This window comes from Rousettus aegyptiacus, unplaced genomic scaffold, assembly GCF_014176215.1.
Source record: "Rousettus aegyptiacus isolate mRouAeg1 unplaced genomic scaffold, mRouAeg1.p scaffold_m13_p_8, whole genome shotgun sequence".
NCBI classification, from domain to species: Eukaryota; Metazoa; Chordata; class Mammalia; order Chiroptera; family Pteropodidae; genus Rousettus; species Rousettus aegyptiacus.
Genome location: NW_023416311.1, coordinates 14,197,399 through 14,219,746, shown reverse-complemented (window position 1 = coordinate 14,219,746; position 22,348 = coordinate 14,197,399). Strand labels below are relative to the sequence as shown.

Here is a 22,348-nt window from a genome sequence, read left to right as displayed (position 1 = left end):
CCATGCAGATTTCACAAAGGCTTACATACCTATGCCTTGTTCTGGATCACTACGTCTTAATGTTGGTTCTTATGGCTCCTCACACTCACCCTGCCTTTCACCTGCAATCAGAACTTCCTGCAGTCCCTCTATTTTTCTTTCTTCTCAGTGAAGGCTCAAACCCTTCCCACCTTATTCTGTTCCTTCTCTCCCCATTTCCTGCCCCTTATTCCTTCTCTGTATGTGATATGTCCTGAAGCAGGTTCTATACTTAGATCTTCTTCAAGACCCTGCAGGCTTCTACATGAGTGTTACATTTTTAATGGAGAAAATTACAACCAAATGCCAGGGAAATGGAGGGGGTAACGGCTTTATTTTCATCAGAAATAGTAATGCTTATAGAAACCGCTCATTATAAGAGACAAGAAGCCAGGAACGAGTGAGGGTGAAGGTGAGATGGTGAGATGAGAAATCTCACAAAGATTAAACCAGATGTTACACTTGCTAAGGATCACTTGCTTTGACTTACTATTACTCAATGGCTTAACCTATCTTTCATTTCTTTTGCTCCCTTTCAATGGCGGCTGTGTTACAGAGTAGTAATCCGCCCTGAAGGTAGCAGTGGTACAAAATAGTAGGTGCCTAGAGCTCAACTGTTGGTTTAGAACAGAGCCATGCTGTTAAACTTCTAGATGTGCTCTCCATGAGAGGGAGAATGTCTTCTGACATGGCCCAGAAACAGTTCTCAGGCATCTAGTGACCCATTCTCTGTTCATACCTAGGATACCCTAATTTCCTGGCAGGATTTATGGGTCCCGTAGCCTCTGCCCTTATAAGCAAAATTGAAGTCCACAGTGAGACGAGACTCTGGAATCAGAGGCAGAGATGGAAAGAGGGTTCAGCATTCTTAGGCTGATTCCTATTCCCAGAGGACCAGTTGTCAGTAAGTTTACCGCTAATCCAGGGTGTGGCTAGTAGAATGCTCCACAGCAGAAGGAAGCTCTGAGAAACACATGTGGACCTAAGGAACTGATGTGTCAGGTTTCTTACACACTCAGCAGATCTCTTCCTGTGATGGATCTCTTATGTGTACTTCCTGATGGCAGATGAGGGCAGCATTCTTAGTGAATCTTTTCTCTCACCGGGCACTTGTAAGGCTTTTCCCCAGTGTGGGTTTTCTGGTGGGCACTGAAGTGCTTGCTATTGTTGAAGCTTTTCCCACACTGCACACACTTGTATAGGCTCTCCCTGTATGGACTCGCCGGTGAATGCTAAACTGGGCACTGGTGTTGAATCTCTTCCCACAGACAGTGCACTGACAAGGCTTCTCCCCAGTGTGGGGCCTCTGGTGAACGATGAGGCTAGAGCTCTGGTTGAAGCTTCTCTCACATTCCCCACCATGTAAGTTCTTAGGTGGGCAGTGAAGTTGGAGTGCTCACTGAAGCCTTTCTCACATTCGCTGCACTTGTAAGGCTTCCCTCTTGTGTGGATTCTCTGATACCAAACAAGATAAGAACTTCAGATAAAGCTTTTCTCACATTTGTGATGATATTTAGAAGCTTTTTCCAGTTCTGGGGCTGGCTGGTGGTGAGGAGGGAGCACTCTGAGAACACTTTCTCCCACAGAGGGGATGAGTCCAGGCCTTCTTGCTGGTCCATAGTCTCTGGTGACTCATCTCCTGAGATGGGGTTCTCTCCTCACTCTTCTCTGGAGAAAGTCTGTGTTGCCTTCTTAACACTCTCTCACCCCCTCAGACTGTTTTCAGCTCAGAGTGCCAGAACACTTCTTCATTAGACTTTCTCTATATAGCTATATTCATGTCTACTTCTGAATCATCCCATTTTGGATTATCTTTTTTAATCTCATTCTTGACCTCAAAACCTGAAAGAATAAAATTACACTGGATTGTGGAGAAGGAAAATAGTGGAACAGGAAAAGAGTTACATAACAGAGAAGAAATACCTAACTGGAATTCTTCATGGGATTTAGTCTTCTGCTAAGTTTTATTTTCCAGTTAACATTTTAACCTCCAGTTTCTGTGATCACATGTTAATACACCTTAACTCCTCCTACTTTTCTTCTGTTCTTTTTTTTTTTTTTTTTTTTGATATTCTGACACAATGATAAAACTGAGGGAGGGAGTTAAGCTTTATGTCATTTGTCAATCTGCCGGTAGGTGTATTCTTAATTCTCGAATGGTCTATAATCTGGTAGCAGCATAATAAAAGACCATCCTGAGACTAGCCAGCTCAAACAAGGAGAGCAAGTTTCTGAGTATTTGGCAAGCACAGGGAGAGGTCATGAAGGGAAGGTCATTGGTGGTAAAGGAGGGAAGGGGAGAAAGTCTTGGATCAAGGCCTAACTAGCAATCTAAAAAGCTCATTAAGTGAAATTCCATGGGGAAAAATGATATGAATTCTTTGAAAGAAGCTGGTACGTGCAAAATCAGGACATTTGATTGCAAGAGAAATAATCCTTAAACACCATAAAAAATGAAACTTTGTGGCCTTGATAAGGTCTGTCTTCAAGATGATGACATGGCCAAGAGCAGAAACAGCTCCCTCTTGATTGTTTGGGCAATGGTCTGTATATGGATATTCCCATCCTTTGACCATCAGATCTGACAATCTTATCAAGTTTGTTTGGGAACAGCACTGGTACAGTCAAATGTCTAACTTCATGGCCAGGAATCCTGAAGTCCTTTTCATTCCTGGCTGTGCCATCTCCAATGCACCTGCTACAACTTTTTTAGACTCCCATTATGGTGACTCATCTCTCCAGACTCCCTCTTATTCCTTCATGGCTAAGGAAATCAGATTGTATGCTTCTGAACGTGGTGCAACATTGCTCTGGGATCCCCAGAAAGACCCACTCCTGGAGTTGTTTTGCTCCAGCCTTGTAGATCTGGCTGCTCTACTGATGGGTCTGGAGTTTTTCATAAAACTGAAAAGTACTGAGAGCGGCACAGAGTGTCTCATTATAGCCCCACAGCACATGAGCTCCAGAGGGGTGGGGGAGGGGGACACGGTGCTAGATTAGTAAAGACCAGATATGGCAGTGCAGGGTTTTAGTAGCCCAAAAATGTTATATCCTAGTTTTCAAACCATGCCACAAAGCTACCCTCATTCCCAGAAGATATCTCCCTGTGGGCTTTTTTCCTAAAACAAAAACATTTAGTGTAGTAGGCAAGACATTCCCTCCAGCTGAGAAGTAGTATAGTATAGACAACTTACGAAAGCTGCCACTTCTATTTCTCTTTGATTATCCGAATCCCACACATTTCCGCTGAGAGATGAATCACAGTAAGGACAGTGCTCACCTGTCTCCACAATGGTGGGAATCCCTGAGGTAATGTAGTCACATAAGAGGATATGGTGTAGGGTTCTCCTTCCACTCCAGCTCATTCTGGGCTTTGGCTTGGCCCTTTGGCCTCAACTGTCCTGTCTGCCAAGGTCCTAGAACTGGACGACCCCTGTGAGGCCAGCAGAGCTTCCACATCCTGAAAGGCACAGGGCTATGACTTCTTCTTTGACATTGACTGGCCCAGACCTTCTCAACTTGGTTTGACGCTGCTCCAAAATCCAGTGAAAAAGTTTGCACAGAGTTCGGCAACTTCCCTGTATAACTGGCTGCTTTGCTGGGTACTTGGAGTTTCTTATAAAACCAAGGATCACTGAGAACATAAAGGAAAGTTGTGGTTTCATCGGCAGCCAGCCATGGGGTCTCTGTATTTTTCCATTTGCCAAGTCAGGATATTTTGTGTCACCTCTGCTTTTCCCTTCCCCCTTTGCTTGTGTCTTATGGGCATGCTCAATGAAGGTGGCCGCACACAAAAGGTCACAGATCATAGGATTCCAATGCTATGAAATGTCCAGAACAGACAAATCCATCGCAAACAAGGAGCCATTGTTTAATGGGTAAAGGGTTTCCTTTGGGGGAATTAAATATTTTGGAACTAAATGGAGATGATGATTGTACAACATTTTGAGTGTATCAAATGCTACTGAATTGTTCACTTGAAAATGGCTAATTTTATGTTACATGAATTTCACCTAAATTAAGAAAAATTTTCTTTTACGTTTTCCAGAAAAAAAAAGACAAGTTAAAAAAAATAGATCTTTGAAAGAAAAGGAAAATTAATACGAGGAATATATTCTGGAAGAGGTTAGGCTGGATGGGGCAGGGATTTTAACGTCTTCAAATACATGAAAAACAGCTACGCAGAGATGAGGGTAAATATGTCCACTTTAATAGAACTGATTCAGAAGTAATAGAATTAGATTGTAATAAAAGAGAATTTGGCTAACATAAAGGATGTCTATACCCTATTTATGTGCTATTTTCATCAACTAATTTGAAATCGTATTTTGTGAATATATTTCAAAGGCGTTTAGTCTGGAACACAGGTGTTGACTCAAGCTCAGTCCTATATTTCCCATCGACGATTATTTCTCCCCTGCCTCAGGTGAAGGCAGAGGCTTCTGGTTATCTTTGGACTATTCCTGTCCTCTTCAAAGTCTGTTCCTCTGGATGAACTTCCTGTTTCAGGTGGGATCTGAGTGATTCTCTGGCTGCTCCCAAAGTGGCTGTCTCCTCAAGGAGCACTTTCGAGTCCTTTCCAGAATCCAGGACCTGAGATGGAGTATTAGCCATAAGCTGGACTTTACAATCCCTTAGAGTGGCATTAGAAAAGGATGTGAGACACAGGGAAGCAGAAGAGAAATATTCTCAGAGCTACTGTGAAAAAAAAAATGAAAATGAATAGAATTTGGTCACAATCACTTGGTCTTGAGTTATAAGATCACTTATATGAAAGCACTTAGCAGACGCTGACACACCAAAAATACTAAAAGTGATGTACATTTGTTAGAAGTGAGAACATCAGCTTCCAATTTAGAAAGCTCCTGTGATCTCCGCACAACTGCATTTCCTCTCCCCCAAATCTGCGCATCACCAAGTGCAGTCAGTTCCACTTTCAGAATGTCTCTTGCATTGGTCCTCATTCCATCTCTGTAGTCTCTAGCCTGTTCCAGGACACTATGCTGTCTGAACTGGGCAACTGTCATCACTTCTTTACTGGCTGCCCTACATCCTCTCTGCTGCTGGACCCTCTAATCCATTCTCTCTACACGGAATCCAGTAGAATTTTTTAAAATGTAAAATAATATCCGTCCGTGTTAACACTCTTCGGTGGCCTCCCACTGCATGTAGACTATAATCCAGACTTCTTTTCGCAGCCTGAAAGGCTCTCCAAGATTTGGCTCCTGACTTCCTCCATCAACACCTTTCACATCACTCTCTCCCTTGATTCTGATGTTCTAGCCACAAACCTTTCCTTCTTTCTCAAACATGGGAAGTCCTCTCCCAAGTGAGGCTCTTGAGTGTGCTGTGCCTTCTGCCTGGATTGCTCTCCTCTCAGATCTTGGCATAACCAACTCCTCTGTCTCGCGTCTCAGCTCAGATGTCTTCTATGAGACGACTGGGCCCACCACCGTTTTCCCTCAGGCCATTCTCTATAAGGTCACTTGGCTCATTCCTCCAGAGCTTTCCATATAAACGGCTCTAACGCCTCATAGAGCAAAACCGCAAGAGGGCGACAGCCACAGGCCAAGGCCCCGTGCAGGCCATTCTAGGCCGGTGGGCGTCTAGACTCGATGGTGTTAACTGGGCTGCCGGGCTAAACCGGTAGGGAAACAGCTTCTCCTCGCGAGGGCTTGAGCTGTGCTCCTCGCTGACTCCGCAGGCCTGCGCAGAGCCGGCCAGGAAGTGCTGTACTTCCGCTTCCGCCGAAGCGCGGACTTCTGACTACGGCGCAGTAGCGGCCGCGGGTGGGTGAGAGCGATTGACAGACCTGTGCTTGTGCGGCACTTGCATCTCCGCCCTCTTGGCCCTTTTCTGAAAGTCGCTCGGTGTAGAGTTACGCCCTTGAAGTGGCAGCCCGCTGGTCGGTGCCTTGTATTTGAGCCTGAGGAAGGAGCAGTTTTCATGAAGCCCAGACGTTCCAGGTAACCAAAAAGCGGCTCCCCTTCGGAGTCTACTCTGAGGCTCCTGAGAGCCGCTGTCTGCTGCAAGGCGAGGCGGCCATTATTTTCGAGGCCGGCCGTCAGGTTCCGGAGACCACTTTTCGCTCTTTGTCCAGATGGCGCCTGGCCTGCACAGATACCCTGGGCTAGAGTCCGCTCGAATACCGCTCGCTTGAACAGTGCTCACAGGTGCCTGTGTGCTGTCCAGAAATGTCCACCTGTTGCCTCCGCTGGGGTTTCCTTCGCGGGCTGATGTAACCTCCGGCAGTTCAGTGTCAGAGAGATTAGCTTCTGCTGATGCAAAAGCATGGGACGCGTTCCCGTGCTGCCTGAGCCGAGGTGGGCAGCAGTGAATGAGCCAATAGTGAATACCGTAGCATCCCAGACAGAATCTCGGTGCGGGTTCCCCTGCATCACTTCAGGGAGAGTGAGGCGTATGAGGCTCTCCTCAGCCTCGCTTGGAAATCTTGTAGACCCTCAAAGAAATGTAAAGTCAGCAGAAAGGTTACCTTAATTTTCTCAGCAACTGCCATTCTCCCCTTTTCCGAGGCCGGATATTTGGATAAACATTTTGTGAAGAAAGGTCGGTGTAATTTTTCCTAGGTCAAGTAAACAGATATAAAAATATAAGTATAACTTTTCTGCATAGCACCCTTTATACGTCTTGTGAAGAAGTCCCAAAGAAGAACGTTGATCACTAATTAATTGGGGGATGCTTTCTGAGAAGAAAGGGCTGCTTTTCTCCCTAAAGTTTTTTCTCTTACTCTGGTCTCACTGTCTCAGTTATCCTGCCAGAATTCAAACAAGGAGCGTAGACTCTCTAAAGTTCCACCAGGTGAAGGCTTCCATCTTCTCAAGAATTCTCTTGCGTCTTAGAAGTTTTATCTTCTTACTAAAGGCAGAAGACTAGGGTGATATCAAAATGTAAGAGAAACTCAGAATGCTCTCCTAATCGTCTTTTGACATGGAGAAGATAGGCTAGAAAGCACATCAATGAAATTTTTGGATAATCCTCAAACTCTCTGCAGCCAGTGGGTGTCAATTTTATTACCCACCAATCTTTTGTGAAACTTTTTTTATTAAGGTGGAGTCATCCATTGGCATTTATCTTCAATCAGCTATGCTGTAGTTAATGTTAAAAAAAGAGAGAGAGAGAGAGAGAGAGAAAGGATCTCACAATTGCTTTTTAAAGAGATGGGAAAGTGGAATGTTTTCTGTTCAGTTTTCATACATAGTAGCTAGAAAATAGTAAAATAAGTTCATGTAACTTTCTTACTGACATGCACTTTTTTTTCTGCCCTCAGTACCTTAAGAAGAAAATACTGTTTTGTTCCAGACCATACTGAATCTCAGTGGTGGTCCTAGTTGCGTGTCCACAGGAACAGATTGTTGCAGAACAGAATGATGACGGTAGGTCTGAAGGTGGCCAAGTATTTATTTGAACCATGAGCTCAGGGCTTTCTTGGAAACCAAGGGTTCTATGATATAAAGTTCTAGTCACAGTAAGAAATATACCACACAAGCTGAGAGTCACAGTCCCAAGAGTCTTGCTAGCACTTCTGAAGCTTCCACCATTACAAAGTAGGTGGATGGGCCCTGTGAGGCTGTTTGCTAACTTCAATAATTACACTGTCAGTGGCTGAGACTAGAGGTCTACTGAAAAGAGCATATCTTAGAATTGCTGGTGCTTGAGCAGTTCCTGACCACACTGCCTGGGTATGCCCAGACCCAGATAAAGAAGCACCATCTGTAGAGCACTGAGGAGGCTGTGGCCCTGGTAGACCACTTGTAGACTGAATCTGGTCAAATAAGGAATGTGGTGGGAAGAAAGATTCCTGATACAAACAATGAAATAGGATAAAGGTAGATATATATTGGGGTTGAAGACAGTTAATTGAGAAATAAGGCAAAATAGGTCAATGATCTTTTATTCATTAAAGATATCTAAGGCAGGACCTGAAAAGCACAGATCCAAAGCAATAGTCATTCCAAGGTTTAGGTGATTCTGGCAGAGGTTTCCCTGGCCTTAGAGAAAAGGTTACTTTTTGGCCTCTTTGGAACCCGGGTGTATAAAAGGTAATATGCCTAATCTGGCTTGGCCTAGGAGTTTTTAGAAACAGAGCAACAAGGAGTTGGAGAGAGAGGGGCAGATTCATTTAAGTGAGAACATGTAGAGACCAAAGGAAAGCATAGTAAAAAGAGAAACCAGACAACATGGGAAGATTGCAGAGGAAGAAAGAGGAGAAAAAAAAGGGAAACAAAGATTTGGAAATCCCAACAGGTGGCTGAGAGAAGAAAGATGCGATAGATAGTATACTTCATACTATAGATAAGAGTCTCCACTGCCCACCCTCAGTGGTTGGTCCTTGGCTCTTCTGGTGAGTGAGAATCAGGGTATGCCAATGGGCATGTGACAGCAATCACATCACCTGGCTTCATGCCTGTGAAGAATACAGGGTATATGTTTGGTGCTGAGATCATTTGGAGAGAGGTTGAAGCCAGACTCTGCTCCCCTTTTCTTTTCCATTTCATCCTCATTCTCTGAAAACCATTCCTGGCCCTTGGGAAAATGTGGTTATCAAGAGAGTGCTTTTTAGTCACTTAATTTTTTGAGAAAAATAGAGGAAACCACTGTGGCAGGGATCTAAATGAAGAGAGAAAGGCTGTCAAGGCAGCATGAGAGCAAGTGGCCTACGCAGCCCTACTCGTGGTCTGAACTGGGGTCCGTGCAGAGGGGTGGGGGCCACTGTATTATAGGGCTGGTAGTAGCTGCACCATTCTTCCTTTTACCCTAAATTTCCTAGATTTTATGGATAGTTCTTTATGGAAAATTGGTGGCCCAGTATCTTTAAGTCTTTCTGTCATTTCCTTTAGTGTCTCACACTTCCCACAATCTGGGCTCCGTAATTTTTTTTTTTCATCTACTACCAACTCCCAAAACTAAAGTAAGTTCTGTGGTAACAAGGATGGAAATTATTTCTAGGTTGCAGCCCATGAGCTGGGAAAGGAAGCAGTGCTCTTGGGAGAAACAGCAGAGGCCCGAGGCTTCAAGCCGAAGCCGGCAGAGCCCCAGCCAGTGGGCATGTTCCAGGATGAAGAATTTTGGAATACATACCAGAGTGTACAAGAACAGCTGAGCAGAAATACTCATAAAGAGCCTGAGCCTGTGTGTGAGAGGGGTAAGGAGCTTCATGGTAATTTCTTTCTGCTGGGACCTGTGACCATAGTTTGTTTAGACAAAACATCGTGTCCTTTTTCTGGAGGCCCAGCTCTGTGGATCTGCAAATACAGCCTTGTTAGCAATTATGATATGCCTGCCCCCCTGAAAGTGATATTAGAATAGACCAGCTGTGGGTGAAAGTAGGGGTTGGCCTAAGGTACAGAAATACCCAAACCACAGTGCCTTGGTAATTACATCATGAAATCTTCCTTAGAAAAGTGAGAAGAGTTGAGGGTACCTCATCCTTATAAAATAGGGAAGGAATTGAGGTCAGAAATGTGCCGTCAGTGGCAGAATGTGAACACAATTGGCAGACTGCGAAAGAGCTGTATAGCAGGAAAAAAATAACAAATGATAAACTATATCTACTGTATACTGAAGTCTTGAGTACTTTCTTTTATTTAAGAGTCAAAAGGAAAGTTTATTAGAAAAGGGGTAACATTCCACAGAGTATGGTCTCCTCTCAGAGGCAGAGAGTAAGAGACAGAATAAAGGCAGAGGCACAGTGAGAATAGAGATGAGGATAGTGAGAGACAGTAAAGGCATTGAGAAGGGCTAAGAGAAGCTAAGAAAGATAATGAGAAGGGGCTGGGTACTTTAGTTTTAAAACATTTGTTTTACCTAACTCAGAACAATTTATGTCATGAGAGGATAATAAAAAGAGTTTTTTAAAATTTTACTCATGAAGCTGGGAAAGCCATTGTACAGCTGGTAGATACTTGGTTTTTATTAATAGTGAAAAGGCCACTTCCTGGCACCACACACCTTTGTAAAGGTTTCTCATGTCTAAGAATCAGGATCTTCTATATTTTTGAAATGAGCTCAGAATGTTTACAGAAGGAAGAGAAATTTCCTATGGCTCTTTTCCACCTACAGCTGGGCCTGCTCATCAGATCCTAGCCTTTCCTGAGCAGACAAACACCAAAGACTGGACAAGGGCATCTGAGCTCATCTTGCCTGAGTCCCAGGTGAGCTGAGCTTTTGAGCTGTTTAGTGCTGCCTTTCCCTGCTGCCCATGAGCCACACTGCCCAGCAGGTGCTCAGAGGCATGTTAGCCCAGAGATTCTCCCTGAGGAACTGGACACCTCCCAGGCTGTTTGCTTACCTCTTTTCTTTCTCCTTTCTCACTTTTTCAAAAATCATGTGCTGTTCATTCCTTCAGTGCCTGGCCTACCATGCAGGTCATGGGATCAGATGATAAGGCCTGCATCTAGAGTGGCAAGTGCTGAGCTAAAGCCCGTTCTCTTTTTTAGAGCTTGTTGGCATTTGAAGAAGTGGCTGTGTATTTTTCCCAGGAAGAATGGGAGTTACTGGATCCCAGTCAAAGGACACTCTACAATGATGTAATGCAGGAAAACTATGAGACTGTCATCTCTCTAGGTAAAGGTTCTCCCCTTACCTTTACTTAGAAGTTTTCAGTCACGTTCTCATCTTACTGGGAATGTACCCGTATGAGAATGTCTGTGTTTGTAGCCGTTTGGTTCATGACTAGGTGGTACAGGCTGGGGTAAGGTCAATGCAGATCACTTGAGAGCTTTTTTCCAAGTACACATTTCTTATCCTACAAAGAATTCTTGATCTCTTTTCCCTTCCCCGCCCCCTAAACTTCCTGTTTTCATATGCTTCTTGTCTCATAATGGGTACTTCCATTCACCCATGTGCAAGAAAAATACATCATCCTTTACTCTGATTTTTCCATCCTACCCCACTGCTAATGCATTACTAGTCCTCTTGACTCCATCTTCAATGGCCTGAGTCCAGCCATTTATTACCTCTTGCCCTCTTAGCATCATAGTCTAAGCCAGTGGCATCTCAAACCAAATCCATCTCAGTTTTTTTCTAATTGGTGCCTCTCGCCACCACTCTAGACCTTACACAGTCTGTTTACCATGCAGCAGCCAGAGTCTTTTATAACCTGATCAGATAGTGACATTTGTCTAATTTAAAACCTTACGATGACATCTCATTACATTCGAAATAAAATCCAAACTTCTCCTTACCAAAGACCTTCTAAGACATGGCCTCTTCTTACCTACCTGCCCTTATCTCCTGCCACTCGTGCCCTCATCCACACTGGTCTTGATGTTTCTTCGCCTTGCCATGCACATTTCTACTTTCCTCTTCCCTCTAGCTGGCAAATTTTTCTGCCATATGTCAAAACTCTTTACCTTTAGGTCTACTCAAATATCACTTCCTCAAAGTTGCCTTCCACATACCTTTTTCTCACACAGCTTCACAGAAGCATAATCTTAAATGCTCTCTTACCCTGCTCTTTTTAAAAAAAAAAAAAAAATCTGCGATTTTATTTGTTTATTGATGTTTGATTGTCTCACTGTCCCAGTAAAAGATAAGTTCTATGAGATCAGAGGACTTTGGCTTGTTACCCACTGTATGCCTAGTTCACAGAGAGTGCCTGGTATGCCATAGCCACTTGGCAATTTGTATTTAGGAAAAGTCCACTAAGTGATTCTGATCTGTTTCATCCAACAGGGTGTAACCTAGTGAGCTATAAGAGTGGTAGAAATCCTTACAAGCCCAGTGTCTGGTGCTCTAGTGATAAATAAAAAGTTGCTGTAATTATGATAGGAATCACTTGTGTACATGATACCCAACCCACTGACCGTTGGCTCTGCTAGACCTGGTCTTACTCAGAGTGAGTCTTAAAGATTTAATAGGACCAACCTGTATTCCATGCAACCTCTAGAGTTTAGTTCCACCTTGGTCAAATATGGGATATTCTTGGTGGCAGAAGAGGGAGAACATGCACATGGTTCCCACGCCCTCTTTCCTTTATATCAATCAAGCTAGGCTTATTTCTCATTCTCCACTTGCAGCTCCACTTACAAATGCAATATAGTGTGAACCTGATGCCTGATATAAGCATCTTCATCATTTATCATTTAACTATTTGTGGTAACAAACTGTAAAAGTATTCTTTGTTTTCACTGAAATAGTCTAGAATTAGTGAATCATTAAGTTGCCAGTCCTTGACCTGAGTATTTTCATTTCACAGCTATATTTGTGCTTCCTAAACCTAAAGTGATCTCCTGTCCAGAGCAAGGGGAAGAGCCATGCGTTCAAGGATCCCCGAATTTCAAGGACGATCCTGGAGCAATGTCTATGGGTAAATACTCCATGGGAGGAGCAGAAATACGCCTTGATAGGAACCTTTGTAAGGGCTTAACATTTTAAGATTCTATTTATCTATATTTTTAAAATCAGTGATCTTTGAATTTTTCTCTCCATTCCTGTGGTTTTCTTGCTCTGCCACACAGTTGGTTGATTTTTATGTTTATTCCAACAGGGCTAAAGCTCAAAAATGACACTGAAAATCATCAATCGATAAATCTTTCTGGTTTAGAAATTCAAGCACCAGGAGACATAATATCAAAAATGGTCAGAGTGAATGTTCTCCAGAAAACAACAGGCAAAGAGAATTATGTTGAGATGCACAAGGTGGGGAAATGGCACCAAGATTTGCCAGTGAATGAAAGAGAGAAACTTGTAACCTGGAGACAAGAGCTGCTGAACCTTCTGGATCGTCACAAAAAAGAACGTACAGGAGAGAAGAAGCCTTTTAAATGCCAGGAATGTGAGAAAAGCTTCCGAGTTAGCTCTGACCTCATAAAGCACCAAAGGATTCACACTGAAGAGAAACCATATAGATGTCCACAGTGTGATAAGAGGTTTAGATGGAGTTCAGATCTTAATAAGCACTTAACAACACACCAAGGAATAAAACCATATAAATGCTCGTGGTGTAGGAAAAGCTTTGGTCAGACTTCAAATCTTCATACACACCAAAGAACTCACACTGGAGAAAAGCCCTTTACATGTTATGAATGTGGAAAAAAATTCAGTCAGAACTCCCACCTTATTAAACACCGGAAAACCCACCTGTAGATAATGCAGGATAAACTTAAGCAGGGAGTTAAACCTTAGACACCAGAAACTCAGCTTGTGAAAGGAGGCTTATCCAGTGTCCTCAATCTGAACAAATTTCACCAAGTGGAGTTGGACCCTAAAGTTTATGAAAAAATACAAAATTATGAAGCATGAAGAATTTTTCATCAGTGGAAAATTTGGAGATAGAAACATCATGTATCACAGAAAGGAATCAAGGTAGATTCTGCAGGGGATGCACTAAAGTACTACAATTTTTATTCAAAACCTTCAGGGAAGTCCTTAACAAGAGAGGTATTCTAAGACCATTCTAAATAATGGAAAAACTATTTTGAAATTGTACCTGGCCAAATAGCCAATTTGGCTTCAAATAACAAATGCAGCCATGAATCAGTCTTCTATAGTCACAGAGGTAAATATTGTTGATTTTGCATTGATTTCCTCACCTCCTGTTAAATACATGATAAAAACATTTGTAGCATGTCTTTCATTACAAGAGTAATAGTTTTATTTCATACCATTGTTTTTAAGGTAGCAGCATCAGTAGTCTCTTAGGGGCAGAAATGAATTCAGATGTAAAATTTTCCAAGAACCAAATTGAATTTTCTTTCATTCTCTTGTCCTTTGACGTTATGTGAGTTTCATTTTAAGCAGCTTCACCTCTCGAATCATATTAGCACAGTTTTTACTATGATGAAACCATATTTACTTCACCACTAGGGAATCTAGATAACTAATAATGTACTATCTTATACCTCTCATTGGTGGTGTTTGAAAAAGGGAAATCATTTCTAATGAGATCATATGGAAGCGAGTTGGAATTTTTAGCCATGGAATATATATATTGTTTATAAAGATGCCTTTACCGCAATAACAGTTTCCTCTGTTTCCTTCTTCCCTTACAATGTCAATAGGATAAAACAGCCATAAAAATTAGCACTTTCCTGAGGCCCCCCCAAAAAATCAATGGGAGTTTAGGATCAACTCTTGTTTTGTTTGCTTATTAATTTGGCTTTTGTTATTTATTTGCTGTTATTAAGAACATGGAGAGAGTTGTGTTTGAGAGCTTGTGCTGCAGGCAGGATTCTGTGGTTCACTGGGCATGGTGACCTGAAAATTCAGTCAACTGGAAACCAAGTTTCCAAAAAATACGGGTTTTGGAACATATGCTGAGTGGTGGGCAAAAGTCGACAAATCCACATCTATGTTGCTTATTTTACACTGTAAACTTAAGCAGGCAGGTTCTACCAGTGTCTGTTTCCTTCAGTACACCATTTAGGTGACAAGTTTGATAGACTGCTGAAAATTTCTATAGGGTGTGGATTTTCTAATAACTCATACTTTATTTACAACAGTGACTCCTGTCAGAGCTTTTAGGTAGTATCAGGAAAAGAGTTAAATGATCTCTTCCAAATCTCTTATTTTGTAAACAAAGAAGTTAAGTTTCAAAGAGATACAGGGACTTTTTCAAGACTCCATATCTAGTGAGTCTGTTGGCTGTGACTTAGCTTCATTAGACAGGCCTGAAGTCAGGCTTAGCAAGACTGATATGTGTTTTAGTCCTGCAGAGGCAGCCTGGATGACATCATATTGTATCTATAGCCTATTAAACATTCCTGCTTTTTGACTAGTTACTGAAACACTCTTAAGTGTCCATTTTCTCTATGAAATGGAGAAAATACCTCAGAGTTGATCTGGGGATCACAGGGATTCATGAAAGAAAAGTACCTACCAGCTTAGCCACAAGTAGATACTCAAAATGTATTTCTTTCCCTTTTCCGTACCCCCAGATAATGTTGAAAGGACTGACTACCTAAAGAAGCAGATGCATTTGTGGCTCTTGCAGGTCCTTTGAGGAGCTCAGCACTGGTGGTGGTGGTGGTGGTTATGCTGACTTGATTTTGTCCTTAGCTTCAGTGCTTTATAAGTCACCTGGGCAATTGGTCTGGCGCTCTCAGGGGTGTCTTATTTTCTTGCTCAAAATAAGCTACACCAAATATTATTTCTTAATCAGGGCCAGCTCTGAATCTCTAGTCTGCATAGCTCTTAACCAACACCCTCAGCCTTAGAACTCTGGGACTCTGTCTTTCCTCCCAAGATATGTGTGGTTTTCTTGCTGGCACTACATTCATTTAATGAGAGCCTATGTTATGTGCCCAGGCACTGTTCTGGACTGAGGATGTAGTAATGAACAAAGAAAAATTGCATACCATCAGGGAGCTTGTATTCTAGGGAACAGTAAGAAGAATAGTTATGCTTTTCTACTCCTTGCAGTTAAGGTCATGAGATCATTTTGCTCATCGGGTTGTGAGTAGAAGCTCAGTTCTTGGCTGAAGTATTTATTTGTTGGTGCAAGACTCTCTAGTGCTGTCTTTCCTTCCTCAGTCATGGAGGCATATACAGAGGAAGGAACCATGAGATCAAACCAGTCTGTAATGTTGAGTCCCCACAGGGCAGGACAACTGTTCTGGAGAGTTCCCCGATCTATAATGGACTTTGTGGGAACAAGATATAAACTTTTGTGTTTAACCACTGAGACACTGGTGCTGTGTGTTTCTGCAGCATAACCTGGCCATTTTCAAAAAGTGCAAGGTTTTGGTGGCCACAGTCATCTTCTTGGTCTCCATGGGCTCTATCCTTGTCACCTGTGGCTGTATTGGCAAAGTTAGCGAAGGATATTTAAAGCCACAGAGAAGCAAAGGCTTTGGAACCTGAAATTCCCATGTCATGGTGGTAGACTACTTTTTAGGACAGTCACCTAAATCTAGCCTAAGAACAGCTACTTCCCTTATCCTGTTCTTATAATGACACCCATGCTCTATTCTCTCATCTACAACCTGAGGAACAAAGACCTTAAGGGTGCACTGAAGAAGTTTCCAGGTGGCTGAGGAGACAGTCACTAGTGCTACTGAGAAGCACTACTCCACCGTTGCCTCTTCATAGTCAGACTCTGTAACTCATGTCAATGTAGCCATCTAGGTATACCCTGCCGTCTGAATAGTGAGATAGCAAGCTAACCTTAGAAAGGTCATGATGCTAGGAGTCAAGACACTGAGTATTTTGTTGTACTAGCTGTGGTAGTCAGTGGGCCTCTCTAACACTCAATTTCTCCATCTGTAAAAAGAATATAATAGCCGGCAAGAACCTTGTAACAATCAAAATAGATGATGTACGTGGGTATCCTTAGAGAAACTGGTCAGTGTTACACTTAATCAAAGATGGAATATGTTACCTAAGGAGGCATGTTATTTATTTCACATCCCAGCTCCCTCCACTTATATCTTGACGGAGTACTGTGCCTTCAGTGTGCAACCAGAGTTTTCATAAAAGATGAATGGATGAAGGGGGACCAGAACAAAGTCAGACCACAAAGAAACTTCCAGGGTTCTTTCCCTCATGCACACGCCAATCCATTAGCTCCCCCTTGAAAATCCAACTGGAATAATTCAATCCAGAATAGCATGCAACATGAGAAAATCAGGAAGGCATTTGAATGTCCATCAAAGGGGAAATAATTGAAGATTGAATATGTTATGGTACATTCCTAAATGCAGTAGTTAAAAAAAAAAAAAGATGAGGTCGATCTATTGAAACAAAAAATAGAAGGTAAAATAAATGGGCAAAAATACAGACAATTCCAGAAAGATCTACACAATAATCTTTATGTCTCCTGGAGAGGGAATGGTGTTTGGGAGATGAGAGACTTCATTGTTGGGTGAGAATGTTTTACAGTACCTATTCAGTATTCTTAAGTAAAAAGGAGATAAAACATTGGGTTAGAAGCAAGTTTCAGTCCTACTTCTGTCAGTCACTTAAACTTTGTCTCAGTTTCCTTGTCTGGAGGATGAAATAGTAATATTGCATTCATAAGATTGCTGTGAGGTTAAGTTAGTATGTATGTGTTTAGAACTGTGACAAGCACACAATCTACATTTATTTCATTAATGTTGCACCTGTAAATCGGTGTGAGCCAAACCAGGAATGGTAAAAGTACCCAACCAGGTAATAGAAGCGGAAGCACATTGCAAAGAAACAGCAGTAAACCAATAGGAGTGATTAAACCCTCAGATCCAAGGTCCTTGGTTCTCAAATAGCAGCCTTGCTCCTGGCCTGTAACTCCGGATACCGTCTCCTCGGTGAGGACTGCAATCGCTTACTTGAGGGTAGGTAGTAGATGGGAAAGGCAGTTCTTTAGTGCAGTGTTTGCGTGACCTGCACCGCTTTTTGAATTTAGTCTTTACACATGTGTCTGGCTTCTGGAAGTCCCAGCGTGCCTTGTGGCAGCTTCTGGACCTAGGTTTTGGAAACGATGACCTGCCTGATGACTTGGGAGTGTGAGACTGACCTTTCCCGGCAGAGCGGGCCCTTAGACCTACAGCACTAGCCTCCTACACCTGTCTGGCGAATCGGAGTGACCATTGGAGGGGACTATCTTCCTGTGTCCAGGAGGCGTGGGAATGTGGTACCTGGGAGTGTCCCAATGCCCTTCAGGGATCCCAGATGTTCATTTACCAGGTGAGGGCTCCCTTGAAAGGCTCTGAGCCTCTTGCCCTTTTGGTTTATGACAAAGGTCCATGGCCTGTTAGGAACGGGGTGTACAGCAGAATGTGAGTGGCTAGTGAGAGAGTGAAGCTTCATCTGTATTTGTAGCCGCTCCTCAGCACTAGCATCACCGCCTCAGCTCCACCTAGGTCATCAGGCATTAGATTCTCATAGGAGCACAGGTCCCTGGTGCCAAAAGTTGGGAACTGCTGGTTTACAATAAGAAAACAGTCATTCACTGAGGTCTATTGTGTCCTTGTGAGCCCTTGTGCTGGGTGGTGAGAACACAAAGACAACTCAAGCATTCCTCTGGCCCTCAGCTCCCAAACCGGTGGGGTAGATAAACCCACCAGACACAAATTCTGGTATTAGGTGGAGTAAGATAAAGCATCCTGAAACAGACTTACAGACAGGGCTGAAGAGTTCAAAGCATTGGGAGGCCTCCAGAAGGTGCTGGTGGTGTTACAGGTCCTTGTCCTGTGGGTTTCTTGCCTTCTTCAAGGGCACACTCCTTGAGAACATAAAAATTTTCCTTATTTCTACATTTCTAATGCCTAGGCTCAAGTGTGCCCTTCCCATTCCTGTTAAGAGGGATAGACACTGGCAGCCCTTCGTATTCAGTGTCTACATGAAAGAATGAACCAGGCTTTGAATCTTAGGAAGGAAACGTTGAATGGGCAAAGGCACTAGGGCTGGAAAGCACAGAGTCTGTTCCAGGACCTGGGACCGGTTCACCTGTGCTGGATTGTAGACTGTGTATAGGATAGTGGGCAATGAAGCTGGAGAGAGACTTGCAAACTTGGACATGACACATTGGCTTATTTCAGAGGCAGTAGGAAGTCTTGAAGGCTTTTGAGCAGAGCAGTTATACAATTGGATTAGATTTGCAGAAAGTCATGGCAGCCAGCTCTGTTCTGTAGGAAGACCAGGCAGACAGATGGAAGATTCTTATAGCAACTCAGTCTAATGATATATTCCTAGAGAAGGGTTTCTCAACCATGGGCCATTTTGCCCCTCAAACACCTTTGACAATGTGCGGAGTCAATTTCGTCACCACTGGAGGATGCTACTGACATCTAGTAGGTGGAAGCTAGGGATTCAGCTAAACATCCTGCAATGCACAGGATACCACCAGCTGCCCTCAACAACAAAGACCTGCCAGCCCAAAATGTCAATAGTGCAGAGGTTCAGGAATCCTGCCCTAGAGCGTCAGTAATGGAAATGGACTGAAGATAGTGTCAGAAACATTTCAGCCAGAGGCCACTCAGTCTTCTTTGGTATTTATAATGCTTAAGCGCTTGACATCCAGTCAGTCAGTCTCATGAGCCCAGTCTTCCTTGTATTTTTCATCCATTCAATCATTTGCCAAATATTTATTTAGCGCCAAGCATTATTCCAGGTGCTGTGATTCAGCACTGAACAAATCAAATTCCATGCTGTCCAAGAACCTTACATTTTTCAGAGGATGACAGACGTTAATCCTATAAATATATGTCACAACAGAACTGCCCTGATGGTATTGTTACCAAATTAAAGGTGTTCGCCGTTTGAAGGTTCTACTCAGAAATGACACGTGGTTGTTGTTAGGTAGTTTTATCTACTTGTAGCAAGTATAGGAGACAGGATTTACATCTAAAGCTCTGTCTCCTTGAAGGGAGCTTTAGCTATTGCTAATGTACACTATTTGGTTGATGACCCGATTTGATTGATTTCTTCTTTACAATTGGTTACACATAAAAAGTCGAGTTTTTTTGTCAAGGTGATCCTCTTACAGCTACATCTGCAAAATACTGTGATACATTTGAACATTTATGAAGAATAGTATTTAGGGGGTGGCTCCATAGTGTAGTGGTTAACACATCTGCTTCACACACACAAAGTCCTGGGTTTGCATCCCAGGTGGAGCCAGGCCCCCCAAAAGCGCAGGGGGCACCAGGCCCCAGGGGCACCAGGCCCTTGGTACACACCGCAAGTGTGTGGGAGGTGACACCCTGCCTTCAGAGATCCAATTCTTAAGGAGAAATGGCAACATCCGTAGGTCAGGGGTGGAAGTCGGGGTGGAGGGAAATTAAAGAGTGGGGTGGGGGAAAAGAATAGCATTTAGTACGAACCACCTAGACCTTACAACCTTTGTCCTATCTAATTAATCCTTCTTGAGATTTTTCACTGCTTATTCTTGAGGGAATAGAGACGAAGGTCATGCTTTTGTAACTGCTTTCTGCTGAACATGGACAGAATATGTCTTTGAGTTAGAGGACTGAAAATTTCTGGCTGCCTGATTTATGAAAGTCTTCGTGTTCCCCAGGTTCTAGGATTCCTAAAAACAGGAGTGCATAATCAGACTTGTTGGACATAACTTGTCTTTTGAAGAGTAGCTTGAGGTCAGATGGATTTACAGGAGTACTGTGGATCTGGTTCCTTGTTCTCACTGGATAATATGGGTGGCTTCGCTCCAGAGTGATGTATCCAGGAAGGCATATCTTATAGTTTTAAGAGAAGAATTGAGTTGTTACTAATACCTAATGAGGACCTCCCTATATTGGGTTTAGTTGATCTTGCGGGGATCCTGATTTCCAGGTTTTTAAATATTTCCAGTTCTCTGGATTATATATGTTAGCTTAGTATCTTTTGGTGTAGGTAAAATCACGTTAGAGTTCAGTTTTGAGTTACCTTTCCTAATTGGATAACATGCTTCTATAAATGAGTCCAAACATCCTAAAATTTGGGAGGAGCCCAGAAAAGGTCTACCATACATAAGTTCTAAAGGACTAAATTTAAGCATTCCTGTAGGTGCTGTCCTGATCCAGGTCAGAGCAGTTGGTAGTAATTTAAGTCAGGTCTCATGGGTTTTTTTTTTTTTTTTTGGCACAGTTTGGCTAGGGTCTTTTCTAGCTTTTGATTACATCATTCTGTTTTTCCTCAGGACTGTGGTATCCATGAAGAATGTAAGACCCACCTAATTTGGAGAGCCATTCTACTCTCTTTATTAGAGCTGCTGTGAAAGCCGGCCCATTGTCACTTTGAAAGGTCCTGGGGAGTCCAAACCTAGGTATTATTTCCTTAAGCAGTGCCTTTACAACTTCTTTGCTCCTTTCAGTTTGCCATGTGATTGCTTCAGTCCATCCAGTAAAGGTTATCTACTAACACCAATAAATATTTGAATCCTCCAGGAATAGGGGGCATTACTTTAGTCTACCTGCTAGTTTTTTCCAGGCAACCTTTCCCGGGCTTGGTAGCAGAGGTCTGGTATATGCATTATTATTCTTTGTGTGTTGTACACAGCTAGCCATGACATTGTTAGTGACTCCTCTGATGCCCAGGGTCTCTCTTACCCGATCTAACAATTCACAGAGTCCTTCCTTTCCATAGTATATGGAATCATGGGCTTCTTTTACAATTTTCCAAGCTAGCCTGTGAGGAACAAATATCTTTTTGTGTTCATTTATCTCTGTGGGGATAGGTGCCTGGTCTTCTAGGACCTGATTGAGTAGGTAAAAGGATATGACAACTGTTTTGATCCTATTTGACATGTCAGAGGCTAAAATAATTTCTTTGTGTCTGGCTTTCCCAACACCCCTTTGTGTACTGTCTTAAGCATTCTTTCAATCTCTCTTAACATATATAAACACTCCACTGCAGCTTGGAAAACACCCTTGATCAACTAGGTTTGTCTTTCTTAAAACAGGAGTTCCTCAACCTATTGCCCCTCAGAATTTTCTGGAGAGCATTGCTAAGTTGTTCTCCAGTTTATTCTGATGTGTGACCAAGAGCGGAAACCTCTGCTTTCAACCTTACCCATACATTCTAACAAGAATATTTGTTTCCTTGAGTTTGAGGTAAAACCTTACCTCTGAAAGAGTGTATCACCTCCTGCCCAAAAACTGTGGATTCTTTGCTTTCTCTGTCCTCTGTTATCACATGTGTGGTAAAATTTCTGAATCCCCCAACCCCTTATCCTTCAGAGGAAGGGAAGCGGTAAGAGTCTTCTATATGAATAGATTTAGGGATGGTCACATATTCAAACAGCCTACAAAATATGCTTCAATTGTGGTTCATAGATAATTCTTCCCATATAACCCCAAGTGTATATCTTTACACTATTAGCCATAGATAGACTGGCCCTGAGTCCCACAACCAAACCTCTGCCTCTCAGTCTTGCTCGTCTCAGATCACCTCTGCTGGAAACCATGGGCCTCCTCAGTGAAGGTGGTGAGGCCTGTCTGATGAGAACCTCACTGGCATTCAGGAAACTGCTGGGGTGCCTTCATGAGTTCCACCCTGACTGTGGATGCTCCAGAAAGTACACTCCTTGGATGAAAGCAGGGTAGGAGTTTTGGGGGAGAAGCTTGAATGTGATTAGTAACAGATGAAGTGCTGATACTTCAGGAAGCAAAGAAACTGCACTTGGAAACTAATACCTCCTGAATCTACACTAGATTGCACACCTCAAGCAAGGCTGCCTTGGACAGGACAGACATAGTTTCTTCCCACTGACCTACTTGTTACATTTTTAAATTTATATAAGCACTTTATTTCTTTAACTAAAATAGACAAATCCATTTCTGGAGAATGTACCCCAAGGGGTTGAATTTGGGGATCAAATTTGAGGTTCCTATAGCTGGCACATTTACATACACATAAGCTAAACAGGGCAGTATAAAGGTACATGCAAAGAACAAAA

The 22,348-nt window shown here is 42.8% G+C and overlaps 1 protein-coding gene and 1 pseudogene across 8 annotated transcripts; one reads left to right on the top strand and one right to left on the bottom strand.

Moving 5' to 3' along the window:
* Nucleotides 1–324: 324 nt before the first annotated feature.
* Nucleotides 325–5,723, bottom strand: LOC107521662 (annotated as a pseudogene).
* Nucleotides 5,724–5,731: 8 nt separating this feature from the next.
* LOC107521695 (zinc finger protein 75A-like) lies at nucleotides 5,732–21,564 on the top strand. 8 transcript variants are annotated; one of them, XR_001599631.2, is made up of 8 exons: nucleotides 5,814–5,984; nucleotides 7,307–7,412; nucleotides 8,986–9,181; nucleotides 10,099–10,190; nucleotides 10,476–10,602; nucleotides 12,236–12,394; nucleotides 12,527–13,537; nucleotides 20,591–21,564. XR_001599631.2 is itself a non-coding variant. In XM_016166632.2 (7 exons), the coding sequence occupies exons 2-7, from the start codon at nucleotides 7,404–7,406 to the stop codon at nucleotides 13,123–13,125; spliced, it is 1,182 nt and encodes a 393-aa protein (XP_016022118.2). In that variant the 5' UTR covers nucleotides 5,732–5,807; nucleotides 7,307–7,403; the 3' UTR covers nucleotides 13,126–13,996. The 8 variants fall into 8 exon arrangements, 7 of the variants coding, with proteins under 7 accessions (XP_016022118.2, XP_016022119.2, XP_016022117.2 ...); XM_016166632.2 differs by lacking the exons at nucleotides 5,814–5,984; nucleotides 20,591–21,564 and adding an exon at nucleotides 5,732–5,807 and having other exon boundaries at nucleotides 12,527–13,996; XM_016166633.2 differs by lacking the exon at nucleotides 20,591–21,564 and having other exon boundaries at nucleotides 12,236–12,346; nucleotides 12,527–13,996.
* Nucleotides 21,565–22,348: the final 784 nt, after the last annotated feature.

Bases quoted from the DNA above. Each gene is read 5' to 3' on its own strand.
- LOC107521695 (XM_016166632.2), top strand. The intron at 9,182-10,098 runs GTAAGGAGCTTC...TTCCACCTACAG, and splicing joins TGAGCCTGTGTGTGAGAGGG to CTGGGCCTGCTCATCAGATC. The intron at 10,603-12,235 runs GTAAAGGTTCTC...TTCATTTCACAG, and splicing joins TGAGACTGTCATCTCTCTAG to CTATATTTGTGCTTCCTAAA.